The sequence below is a fragment of the Somniosus microcephalus genome, chromosome 2, assembly GCF_052327205.1.
Source record: "Somniosus microcephalus isolate GS21.2 chromosome 2, FLI_Smic_1.0, whole genome shotgun sequence".
Classification (NCBI taxonomy): domain Eukaryota; kingdom Metazoa; phylum Chordata; class Chondrichthyes; order Squaliformes; family Somniosidae; genus Somniosus; species Somniosus microcephalus.
The window spans coordinates 376266052-376279686 of record NC_140988.1 but is presented as its reverse complement, the minus strand read 5'-3'; the positions used below and the strand labels follow the sequence as shown (position 1 = coordinate 376279686).

General features: G+C 50.0%; 1 protein-coding gene across 3 annotated transcripts in view; it reads right to left on the bottom strand.

Moving 5' to 3' along the window:
- The window catches only part of LOC147123778 (semaphorin-4F-like), a 428228-nt gene that overhangs the window by 24421 nt on the left and 390172 nt on the right, over positions 1-13635 (bottom strand). For all 3 annotated transcript variants that reach the window (XM_085975913.1, XM_085975908.1, XM_085975919.1), the window contains one exon: positions 8339-8561. In XM_085975913.1, coding sequence (XP_085832039.1) covers positions 8339-8561 — 223 coding nt within the window. The remainder of the gene's footprint in view (positions 1-8338; positions 8562-13635) is intronic.

The window sequence follows — 13635 nt, the reverse complement described above, 5'->3', positions numbered from 1 at the left end:
GAGACCTCCAGACAGTATATTTCCAGCACTTTTAAGATGCTATATAAATGCATCTTTTTCCTTTAAAAAAAATTTGCAATCTTTTTGTATCTGTAACTGAGGAGATGCTTTAAAGAATGAGCCTCCAGTGACATTCCTGTCAATTTTCCCCTTCCTCTTTTCAGGGGAATGCTTGGTTGGTAGTTCTCTACACCAGACGAAGGCTCGAATACACTACACTATACACTACAGTACACTGCACTCTTCCACTGCACCTCTACCTCTCTCCCAAGGAGTACTAACTCCCTCGGTGGAGTACGGTTGCATAGGCGTCGTTGGATTTCTGGGATCTTGCCCAAGTGCCCATTGATCATGTGTGAACCTTGACAGTAAATGCCAGTATGTTACCAGACAGTGGAGGATGTTCTAGCCGGGCCGGATCCTGATCTGATATCCACTCACGTACCTTCCAGCAAAGGGGAAGGGGGAGGTAACTGAACTGCGATCGAGATCAAGAACACTGTGTAATTTTCCTTTCCATTCCCAGGGGTACTGCCGCCAACTGAAGCACCTGACCGCTACCCCAACAAAGATCAACTGACTCAATACCAACTGGGGATTGAAACTGGGACTTTCCTGGGCGATGCAGCTCAAAGATACAGGGGGAAAAATTCGGTATCGCCCCGTTTGGGGCGTTAGTATTGGCGGTGCGCAAAGTTTAGCGCCAGGCGCAAATTATCGCCACCTCGAGCGATATTGGGTTGCAGCGCCCCTGAAGGTGATCGCGGTGCTAAATCAGGCGCTGCACGGTAGTCTTAAGGCGCTAACCCGGCGGCGCAATGCAATTTCTCCGCGGGCGGGCGCAGCGCAGGTGCTGTCAATAATCAATTTGACCTAGACACGCTGGCGCTGGTCAGCTCTTAAAGGGGCGGATCGATTCTCATCTGCAGCCACACTCTGCGCCTTGTAGGCCTCAAAATCAACGGTAACCTACCTGTGGCGGCCAAAACTTCAAGGACATGGAGAGGGTCAGGGAGAGAGCGCAGCGCTTCAGCGAGGGGGCATTGGATGCTCTGGTTGGCACGGTGGAGCGCCGGCGATCTGTGCTGTACCCGGAGAATGGCAGGAGGCCTAATCAGACCAAATACCGCAGAGCTTGGAGGGAGGTTTCCCAAAGAGTCACCTCCAGCAGCATGGTGGCCAGGACTCCTGTGCAATGCAGGAAGAAGTTCAACGACCTCACTTGGGTCGTTAGGGTGAGTGCCTTTTTCAGATTTATCTTCATCCCTCCATTTGCACCTCACTTTATGGCCAGAGGGTGCGCAGAGCCCCAATGGCCAGCTGTCATCCAGCACCCATGGCCCTTTCTGGAAACACACACGCACATTCAGCTCAGTGCATAATGTAAGGCCTATTCTACCAAGGGAGGCATGTGATGTCAGCTCAGGGCAGCATAATGTAAGGGCTATTCTACCAAGGGAGGCATGTGATGTCAGCTCAGGGCAGCATAATGTAAGGGCTATTCTACCATGGGAGGCATGTGATGTCAGCTCAGGGCAACATGTTTCAACACACCCCGTCCTTTCTCTTGCAGGCCAAGCTGGCGAGGAACCGCAGGCAACAGCTTCGTACCGGAGGAGGCCCGCCTCACCTGCAGACCCTTACAGACCTAGAGGAGCAAGTCCACCAGATCGTTGCAAGCCGACTGAGTGGTCCCGTCGCCTCTGGAGCTGCCGACCCCATTGTGCACAGCGATGGTAAGGTCATCACCTTTTTGAACTCTCTCCTTCCACTTGTTCCCCCCACCAGCATGCTTTTTCACTCTGGACCCAAGTCAGAGCATTGCAGCACTCATGCATCCCTTGCTGCCACCCTGTCCTTTCGCTAAAGCCACTCATCAACCTCCCTGTTTTCAGATGCTGCATCACCAGCTCGGGAGCCAGGCCCTCAAGCTGCCACTGCGACTGACTCGGGAGGCGACGAGCAGGAGGAAGCCGGACCATCCGTACCACCCTCAGGCGAGCCAGCCCATCTGCAGACTGGGGAGACTACTTCCCTGGAGGGAAGCGGGGGGGAATGCTCTGAGGAGGATCCAGCTCCAGGAACCAGCGGCCTGCAGCAACGCGAGGGGGGTAGGGAAGCTCGGGGGCCATCTCCCCGGAGGGCGAGTCGGGCCGCGAGTGCTGCTGCACAGAGCGCAGAAGAGGTACGTGCCCTCGCAGAAATGAGCGCCCAGGCTGGGCTGAGGCACACTGAGTTCATGGCTGCAGTGGCAAGGATGCCTGAATCCATCGAGACACTGGCACTGTGGACCAGCCGATTGCTGTGCATGCTGCCCCGTCAGAGTGCCAGTGTGTCGGCCGACCAGGGAGCTGCTGTCCGCTCTCAGGATGACAGCATTCCTGATGCCACCACTGGCACGTCTCCACTGCAGCTGCCACCACCTGTAGGACAGACTGCTTCCACCCATGCAGAGTTGGAGCAGTCAGAAGCCGGGCCCTCCAGGCCCAGAGCACGTCCAGGCCGTCCCTCAGGGGCATCTGCGCTTTCGGACAGTCAGCAGGCCTCCCCCAGCCTTGCTGCAGCTACTGGGGTCCCATTACGGAGGAGCTGCAGGGAGGGAAGGGGCCAATCTCGCAAGCGAAGCAGATCACCATCGAGGGGGAAAAAGTAAAAGGTGCTGCTGATACCTGTTATTTGTAGAATTCAAGGCCGAGGATGCTGGTCTGAATGTTAGTTATGTTTTGGACAGTCTCCCGGGTGTGCGAGGCATTTATGCGGTAGTCTGTTTGTATTGCTTTTTGTTGCCATTGCTTTGTCATGCGGGAAGGAAGCACATTTTGTAAAATAAACAACTTTCTTTATTTACAATGGCCATGTCTGCTCTTTACATACATTTTGCCCTTCACAGGCTTTGGGGTATCAGAACGGTTCCATTCCTGTTTTTGGAATGGCAGCAAGCATTCCCTGAGAGGGGCCTAGAAGCGACTTCTGATAAGCCTCTGACGGACGGCCCTTCCAGTTTGTGCCTCCCTCCCGTCTTGGTTCTCCTCCTCCTCCTCTGCTGCTGCTTCACTGTCTGGTGGCATTGGCTGGGTCCTCAGGATTGCGAGGTTATGCAGCATGCAACACACAACCACGAAGTGGGAGACTCGCTCAGGTGAGTACTGAAGGGCTCCTCCGGAATGGTCCAGACAGCGGAACCGCTGCTTCAGCACGCCGATTGTGTGCTCAATAATGTTCCTGGTCGCTTGATGGCTCGCAGCGTAGCGTTCTTCAGCAGGGGTACTGGGCGAACGGAGCGGGGTCATCAGCCACGGGCACAGAGGATAGCCCTTGTCCCCGAGAAGCCAGCCTCCTGGGTGAGCCGAGGCCTTGAAAAGGTCTGCCACAGAAGTCTGGCGCAGGATGAAGGCATCGTGGCTGCTGCCTGGAAACTGGGCATTCACAGCGAGGATCAGCTGTCGGTGGTCACAGACCAGCTGTACATTCAAGGAATGGAACCCCTTGCGGTTGCGGAACTCCTCCGCATTCTCTACAGGCGCCCGCAAAGCCACATGTGTGCAGTCAATGGCGCCCTGCACCATGGGGAAGTCCGCTATTCTTGCGAAGCCCTCTGCGCGCTCCGGCTGCTTGCCCGGGGTCGTTGGGAAGGAGATGTACTGCTGCCTCCTTCTAAAGAGGGCATCAGTCACTTGACGGATGCAGCAATGCACCACGAACTGCGAGATGTTGGCTATGTCCCCAGTTGCGGCCTGAAAGGAGCCGCTTGCATAGAAGTTGAGGGCAACAGTGATCTTCACAGCCACCGACAGAGATGTCCTGCACCTTAGCTGAGGCTGCAGATCTGGCTGAAGCAGGTGGCACAGCTCAGTCACCACCTCCCTACTAAAGCGCAGCCTTCGGAAACACTGCTCCTCCGACATGTTCATATATGAAAATTGCTGTCGGAAAACCCTGGCAGCGTAAGGTCTCGTGTGGCGACGTCTGTTGGCCCTCCTCCGTCTGGCCATGCCTGCCCCTCTATCCCTGCGTCTCTGTGCCCTGTCAAGATGATTCAGCAGCAGGACGTTCCCATCCAATGCAGCCCCCATATTAAGTGCGCACAGAAAGTTATCCCGTTTGAGATGCTCACCAGCAGCAAGGTGATGGTCAGAAGGCTGAAGTTCTTCTGCCAGCGCTGGCTCAGTGTAGAAAGGGCTCTCTGTGTGCAGCTGAGCAACTCTCTGTATCTCTCTAAGAAGTTGTGGTCCAAAAATGGCTGCCGCTTTTATACCACAACAGTCCCCTTTAAAGAACGCCCCCCCAGCCCGACAATTTCCGGTCCGGGTCGCCCCAAAGGCGTTGCACACTGAAATGACGTCATGATCTGCGTGCGCCAGTGAGCGGGCGCTACGGTTTAGCGCCGGCGCTAAATGTCCGCTCAATATGGGGAGAGGCACAGGGATCGCAGCGCCCGGGCGCTAGTTGGTTAGCGCCCCACTTGTCGGCCTCTTTAGGCGCTAACGGGTGGCGCAAACAACCAAATTTTTCCCCCACAGTTTATTTCTGAATTTATGTGGCTAACTACATATTATGCTTCTAAAAATATAATCACCTTGACTGGTACTGCAACATTAGCATGTTTAAAATCAAAGAATTATAGAATCATGCAGCACAGAAAGAGAACATTCGGCCCCTCGTGCCTGTGCCAGCTCTTTGAAAGAGCTATCCAATTCGACCCAGTCACCTGCTCTTTCCCCATAGCCTGCAAATTTTTCATTTTCAAGTATATACCTAATTCCCTTTTGAAAGTTACTATTGAATCTGCTTCCACCACCCTTTCAGGCAGTGCATTCCAGATCATAACAACTCGCTGCGTAAAAAAAATTCTCATCTCCCTCTGGTTATCTTAAATCTGTGTCCTATGGTTACTGACCCTCTGATGAGCTGTGTTAATGGAGCAGTAGGACAAGGGTTTGGTGGTGAAACTCCAATTTTCCCTGTGTCATCAGGGAGGCACTGAGTTTGGGGAAGATGGAGAATTGGGAAAATAATGACCTCCAAGTGAGAGTTAAGGAGATGCTCCTACCAGAGACTGAGGAAAGGATCACCTGACTTTTCACCCAGGGAGATCTTTCAAAACAGACAATGGCGACAAAGTAACACTCTAAAGCACGGTGGCATAGTGGTTAGCACTGTTGCCTCACAGCGCCAGGGACCCGGGTTCGAATCCGGCCTCGGGCGACTGTCTGTGTGGAGTTTGCACATTCTCCCCGTGTTTGCGTGGGTTTCCTCCGGGTGCTCCGGTTTCCTCCCACAGTCCAAAGATGTGCGGGTTAGGTTGATTGGCTATGATAAATTGACCCTTAGTGTCAGGGGGATTAAATACGTGGGGTTACGGGGATAGGGTGGGATATGTGTTGGTGTAGGGGTTACGGGGATCGGGTGGGATATGTGTCGGTGCAGGCTCGATGGGCCGAAATGGCCTCTATCTGCACTGTGGGGTTTCTGTGATTCTGTGATTCTACTGTGGGGTAATAGAAACATAGAAAAATAGGAGCAGGAGTAGGCCATTCGGCCCTTCGAGCCTGCTCCGCCATTCAATATGATCATGGCTGATCCTCTATCTTAATACCATATTCCCGCTCTCTCACCATACCCTTTGATGCCTTTTATGTCTAGAAATCTATCTCCTTCTTAAATATATTCAGTGACGTGGCCTCCATAGCCTTCTGTGGTAGAAAATTCCACAGGTTCACCACCCTCTGAGTGAAGAAATTTCTCCTCATCGCAGTCCTAAATGTCCTACCCCGTATCCTGAGACTGTGACCCCTCATTCTAGACACCCCAGCCAGGGGAAACATCCTCCCTGCATCCAGTCTGTCTAGCCCTGTCAGAATTTTATACGTTTCAATGAGATCCCCTCTCATTCTTCTAAACTCTAGTGAATACAGGCCTAGTCGACCCAATCTCTCCTCATACGACAGTCCTGCCATCCCAGGAATCGGTCTGGTGAACCTTCGCTGCACTCCCTCTATGGCAAGTATATCCTTTCTTAGGTAAGGAGACCAAAACTGCACACAGCACTCCAGGTGTGGTCTCACCAAGGCCCTGTACAACTGTAGTAAGACATCCTTGCTCCTGTACTCAAATCCTCTTGCAATGAAGGCCAACATAATGTGGTAAACCACTTTTACCGTTCACTATCGTTACACTATAGTTATCACTGTTAGATCGTTTCCCTATAGTTATCACTGTTCACATTGTTGTATCACTGTACGAGGTCGCCTCTTGTCACGCTGCTATACCTGGGCTGACCACTGCCGACTCCGCCCATGGCTCCACCTACCTGCCCAGGTATAAAGGTGGTCGACTGGCTGGTATCCCTCCTTCTTGGATCTGATCACCCACGAGGGTGGGCTCTGTTATTTAGTCAATAAAAACCTATAGTTACTTTCTTAACTCGTCGCTTTTCATTGGACGAATTGATAGGTATATCACATACCATTTGCCTTCCTAACTGCTTGCTGCACCTGCATGTTTGCTTTCAGTGACTGGTGTACAAGGACACCCAGGTCCCTTTGTACATCAGCATTTCCCAATCTATCACCATTTAAATAATACTCTACCGTTCTGTTTTTCTTACCGAAGTGGATAACTTCACATTTATCCATGTTATACTGCATCTGCCATGTATTTGTCCACTCACTCAACTTGTCTAAATCGCCTTGAAGCCTCTTTGCATCCTCCTCACAACTCACAATCCCACCTAGTTTTGTGTCATCAGCAAACTTGGAAATATTACATTTGGTTCCCTCATCCAAATCATTGATATATATTGTGAGTAGCTGGGGCCCAAGCACTGATCCCTGCGGTACCCCACTAGTCACTGTCTACCACCCCGAAAAAGACCCATTTATTCCTACTCTCTGTTTCCTGTCTGTTAACCAATTTTCAATCCATGCCAGTATATTACCTCCAATCCCATGTGCTTTAATTTTGCACACTAACCTCTTATGTGGGACTTTATCAAAGGCCTTCTGAAAATCCAAATACATCACATCTACTGGTTCTCCCTTATCTATTCTACCAGTTACGTCCTCAAAAAACTCCAGTAGGTTTGTCAAACACGATTTCCCTTTCATAAATCCATGTTGACTTTGTCTAATCCCGTTGATATTTTCTAAGTGTCCTGTTATCACATCCTTTATAATGGTGTGGAGATGCTGGAGTTGGACTGGGGTGGACAAATGTAAGAAGTCACACAACACCAGGTTATAGTCCAACAGCTTTATTTGAAATCACAAGCTTTCGGAGCGCTGCTGGAGCAGCGCTCCGAAAGCTTGTGATTTCAAATAAAGCTGTTGGACTATAACCTGGTGTTGTGTGACTTCTTACATTTATCCTTTATAAAATAGACTCTAGCATTTTCCCTACTACTTATGTTAGGCTAACCAGTCTGTAGTTCCCAGTTTTCTCTCTCCCTCCTTTTTTAAATAGTGGGGTTACATTTGTCACCCTCCAATCTGCCGGAACTGTTCCATAATCTATGGAATTTTGGAAGATGACAACCAATGCATCCACTATTTCCATGGCTACCTCTTTTAGTACTCTGGGATGCAGATTATCAGGCCCTGGGGATTTATCAGCTTTCAGTCCCATTAATTTCTCCAGCACTATTTGTTTACTAATACCAATTTTTTTAATTACTCCTTCTCACTAGACCCTTGGTTCCCTCGCATTTCTGGGAAGTTATTTGTGTCCTCTTCCGTGAAGACAGAACCAAAGTATTTGTTTAATTGCTCTGCCATTTCCTTGTTCCCCATTGTAAATTCTCCCACATCTGACTGTAAGGGACCTACATTTGTCTTCGCTAATCTTGTTCTTTTTACATACTTGTAGAAGTGTCACAGCAGAGCCTAACCAGACGCCAACACACGAACAGGAAGAGTCACAGGGTAGCAATTGGCATCAGGCATCTTGATAAGTTCTTCCCTCTCTTGCCCAGCTGGGGCAGCAGTAGGGGTGTTACTACTGACTGAGGCCAACTATGATACCCCTTTGGCCAACCCCGGCTAAGGGCAACTAAACCCATAGTTCCCTGCCTGGTATAATGCCAGTTTTGTCATGAGGATTTCAGTAAAGCTTAATTCTGGGCACAGGAAAGTGCAACACTACATGGGGCATGTCCAGGATTTTTCAAAAGCAGAGAGGGGAGACTTTTGCCTGACCAGGATCCAACCCACATCCCAGAGGCAGAAGGGCAGCGTTCCAAGTATTCAGTCAGGGAGCTGGATCACTCTCTTTAGTTAGATTCCAAGTACCAGAAGAGAAAGCAAGGCACTGACATATATGAAGACAGATTAGGCTTCCTCACCTGTACCCAGGTAGAAAACCTCGTAGCCCAACCCATTGCTGGCACTCACTCTCTGGACAGTGATCTTGGAATACAGGGTGTTCCTCATAATGAGGAGAGGCTTTTCACCAATGGGGCTGATACAATCAGCCATCAGAAGATGGTCTCGAACAAACATCAACACATTATCCGGTAGATCCAAGGATGTGTTATACCCACGCTCCTTCAACTGGTTAGTGATGCACTGAACAAAAAACAAACAGGAAAAGGTCAATTATTATTAGCATCACCTGGGTTTCTGATCTTCAGTGATGTCTGCATCTTTACTGTTCTTAGTTACTGTCAGGCTGTATCTCTACTGATGTTAATCCAGCTCCCTCACACTGTCACTCAGTAACCCTTCCCCAACGCCCTGTGTTACTGACTGTATCTCTACTGATGTTAATCCAACTCCCTCACACTCTGGGCTGGATTTTCTCAATGGAGATGAGTTGGAGGCGGGGCTGTTACTTGTCGTGTCAATGTCCCGCCTCCATCATCGTCTGACCAACCAGAGGGATTTTCCCGATTGACTTTGTTAAGCCCGCCTTGCGGGTTCAGCAGGCCAATTAGGGGGAAGTCACTGACAGAGCACGTCAACGTCAGACGTGCTATCTGTCAAGACTTCTTGAAAGAAGAAATGTCAACTTTTGACAGCTCTGTGAAGCTGTCAAACACTGACATTCTCTGTAGTTTGATGAGTCCTTGTGTTCAGGACTCATCAAACCTTTCAACTTTGTCGATTTCACATGGCTGTTGGTTCGGAGGATCCAACAGCCAGTCTGTGAAATCAACGAGGAGGATGTCAGGTCTCCCGATCCAGAGAGGATGAAGGCTGTAGGAAGAAAACAAGGTAAGTGAACATTTTTTTACACTTATCACTCACCTTACATACTTACCACTCCACACTTGCACCCATCACTCACCTCTACATCTTACTTCCAGGTGCCTCCGACCGCCGCAGACCTCCTTCATCCTGGCGGGGTTCTCAGAGGTCGGGAAGCCTTCACCTGTGAAGGTAAAATGGCGCTAATCCTTTTTTCTGCCTGTTAACTACCTGTTAACAGGCAGTTAAAAGTAATTAATGCCTTTCCCGCCTCCAGGAGACGGGACCCGAAGCAGTACATCTTCCCGCCTCCTGGCAAAAGGGCACGGAGGCGGGATGGGGGTGGGTTTGCCATCCGCCCCCACTTTCTGCTACATTACCGGCAGTCCCACCTCCATGCCCGCCTCCTCGGGGCTTGGAAAATCCAGCCCTGTCACTCAGTAACCCCTCTCCCCCCAGGGCTGTGTTACTGACTGTATCTCTACTGATGTTAATCCAGCTCCCTCACACTGTCACTCAGTAACCCCTCTCCCCCAGCGCCCTGTGTTACTGACTGTATCTCTACTGATGTTAATCCAGCTCCCTCACACTGTCACTCAGTAACCCCTCCCCCAGCGCCCTGTGTTACTGACTGTATCTCTACTGATGTTAATCCAGCTCCCTCACACTGTCACTCAGTAACCCCTCCCCCAGCACCCTGTGTTACTGACTGTATCTCTACTGATGTTAATCCAGCTCCCTCACACTGTCACTCAGTAACCCCTCCCCCAGCGCCCTGTGTTACTGACTGTATCTCTACTGATGTTAATCCAGCTCCCTCACACTGTCACTCAGTAACCCCTCTCCCCCAGCGCTCTGTGTTACTGACTGTATCTCTACTGATGTTAATCCAGCTCCCTCACACTGTCACTCAGTAACCCCTCCCCCAGCGCCCTGTGTTACTGACTGTATCTCTACTGATGTTAATCCAGCTCCCTCACACTGTCACTCAGTAACCCCTCCCCCAGCGCCCTGTGTTACTGACTGTATCTCTACTGATGTTAATCCAGCTCTCTCACGCTGTCACTCAGTAACCCTTTCCCCAGCGCCCTATGTTACAGACTGCATCTCTACTGATGCTAATTCAGCTCCCTCACGCTGTCACTCAGTAACCCCTCTCCCCCAGCACCCTGTGTTACTGACTGTATCTGTATTGATGTTAATCCAGCCCTGTGTTACTGACTGTATCTGTACGGATGTTAATCCAGCTCCCTCACACTGGCACTCAGTAACCCCTCTCCCCCAGCGCCCTGTGTTAGTGACTGTATCTCAACTGATGTTAATCCCGTTTTCCCACACTGTTGGCTTCAGTAACTTTTGCCAGTCCATGCCCTCTGTTACTGACCGTATCTCTAATGTTAATCCAGCTTCCTCACATTGTTGGGCTCAGTAACCCCTCCCAGCCTGTGTTCTCAGCTCCCTTATTGAAACCAATGGAAACAGATAGGGTAAAACTGATATTAACATTGACCACAAATCTTTGTAACAGTTTGATTTTTGTAAGACCGTGGTCTTTAATGTTCTGTGACTCTGCTAATTTCCAGTTATGTTTTTAATAATATTTGAGAGTTGGCGGGAAGGTTTGCACCCTGTCCAGCCCCTCCGCCGGCAAAGACCTTTTTTTGTTACCCTGCTCTCCTCTCCTGAAGGTGCTGACTGCTGAGGAGATCCAGTTCAATGTGCGCTCTTCGTAGTTCGCCCAAGTCAGCGTCCTTTATGAGCCTAGACAAGAGTCAGCAGGCCATTCGACCTTGAGGGCCATCCACTCAGGTGCACTTCCAGCCAACGTTCCCGTTAAGCTGCGCGGGTGCGCAGCGGTCTGGAGGTCCCACGTAGGCCACTCACCGGCTTTACAATGGTAATAACCACACATGCATGAAAAATTGATTGGTCCGCGCAACCAGTTAAAGGGCCTGCGCACCAAAAGAAAAATAACAGGAAACATTTCTTCCAACATCATTCAGGAATGGAAACGGTGAGTGATTTTTTACTTTCTCCAACAATGTGGCAGTACTTAAAACAGCGGGAGACCAGGCAGCGCGGACATAATCGGAGGCGGTATCAGCGGCGGTATTTAAACAGCGGGAGACTGGGCAGCGCGGACCTAATCGGAGGCGGTATCAGCGGCGGTATTTAAACAGCGGGAGACTGGGCAGCGCGGTCCTATGCGGAAGCGGTATCAGCGGCGGTATTTAAACAGCGGGAGACCGGGCAGCGCGGTCCTATTCGGAGGCGGTATCAGCGGCGGTATTTAAACAGCGGGAGACCGGGCAGCGTGGACTGAATCGGAGGCTGTATCAGCGGCGGTATTTAAACAGCGGGAGACCGGGCAGCGTGCTCCTAATCGGAGGCGGTATCAGCGGCGGTATTTAAACAGCGGGAGACCGGGCAGCGCGGACCTAATTGGAGGCGGTATCAGCGGCGGTATTTAAACAGCGGGAGACCGGGCAGCGCGGTCCTAATTGGAGGCGGTATCAGCGGCGGTATTTAAACAGCGGGAGACCGGGCAGCGCGGACCTAATCGGAGGCGGTATCAACGGCGGTATTTAAACAGCAGGAAACCAGGCAGTGTGGACCGGTGAGTGTAAAGAAGTAAAAAGTAATCGAAGTGTGACGTCACCAGAAAGTAGGTAAGTGATTGGTTGGTGAGTATTTCTCTATTTCTCGCTTTTTTCCAAACTTGGGTGTCTAAATTTAAGTGCCTTGGTGTAGATCAAAAGATATATGTGTTCCAAATTTTAAAAACTAACTAATTAATTAATTGAGATGGGAGACCAGGCAATGTGTTGCTGTTGTTGCATGTGGGAGCTGGTGGACACCATTGAGGTCCACAGCGACTACATCTGCAGCAAATGCTGGTTGCTCGAGGAACTTCGGCTCAGACCCTTTCAGACAAAATTAAGGGAGGGTGATAACGATATAAGAATTAAAACTCATGTTTACGTAGATGGTTCATCTTCAATACGGGAAGGACAACAGTGTACAGGATTCGGAGTGGTAACTATGACCGAGGATGGGAAAAAGGTTCTTGAAACAACCCCAATTAAACTAGAAGGATCAAAAGGAGCAGAAATAGCTGAATTAAGTGCCATAGCATATGTAGTATTGCACCCAAAATCATTTCCCCCACCGGTGGAAATTCATTCAGACAGCAGTTACACCTGCAACAGCCTAACAGACTATTTACCCATTTGGCAAGCGAGAGGTTTTACGTCGGCAGACGGGAAACCATTAACAACGGGCCCACTTCTTAAAGTTATCTTTGATGCGGCCATGGCCAATCGGGGACAATATATAATGAAAAAGGTTAAAGCCCTTGTAAAAACCACACCATTAGGAAATCAATTAGCAGATGAAACAGCAAAACAAGGAGCCATTGATGGTTACCTAGGGGACCCGCTGCAGGGAAAGGAAGGGACACTAACAGAAACCCTCTCGGCTGTCAAGGTATCCTCCAAGACAGTAATAGATCTAAGGGAGAGCCAAAGCTCTGACCCGGATCTGAACAATATCTAATTAGGAAAGCCTTATCCCGAACCATATAGTCAATATAGAACCGGTTTAACTTTAAATCAAGGAGAGGTGCTAAAGAACGGAAAATATGTGGTACCGGAGGTGGATAGACCCGAAATAATTTACCAGTTCCATGATGTGGGAGGACACCAGGGGATAGATAGAACTACTGCCAAGATTAGGGATGTATGTTGGTGGCCAGAAATACAATCAGATGTGGAGAAATACATCAAGAACTGTTTGATTTGTGCTCAAAACAACCCTGGGAAATACAAGAATCAGGCTTTAATGGGATGCACTCAACAGGGCAAGGGCCCCTGGGCCCAACTTCAGAGATTATACAGGGCCACTCGACAGGGCAAGGGCCCCTGGGCCCAACTTCAGACAGATTATATCGGGCCACTTGACAGGGCAAGGGCCCCTGGGCTCAACTTCAGATAGATTATATAGGGCCACTCGACAGGGCAAGGGCCCCTGGGCCCAACTTCAGATAGATTATATAGGGCCACTCGACAAGGCAAGGGCCCCTGGGCCCAACTTCAGATAGATTATATAGGGCCACTCGACAGGGCAAGGGCCCCTGGGTCCAACTTCAGATAGGTTATATAGGGCCACTGCCCAGCTGCCCAGGGGGAAAGAAGTACATATTGGTAATAGTAGATGTATTTTCTAAATGGGTTGAGGCCTTCCCAACCAATAACAATTCAGCTGCCACTACTGCCAAAATCCTAATGGAAGAAGTGTTCACCCGATGGGGATTACCCGAAAGCATCGACTCAGATCAAGGGACCCATTTTACTGGGCAGGTCATGAGATCGGTCATGCAGTTGGCTGGGGTAAAGCAGGATTTTCACATTTCATACCATCCAGAGTCCAGTGGGATAGTAGAAAGAATGAACAG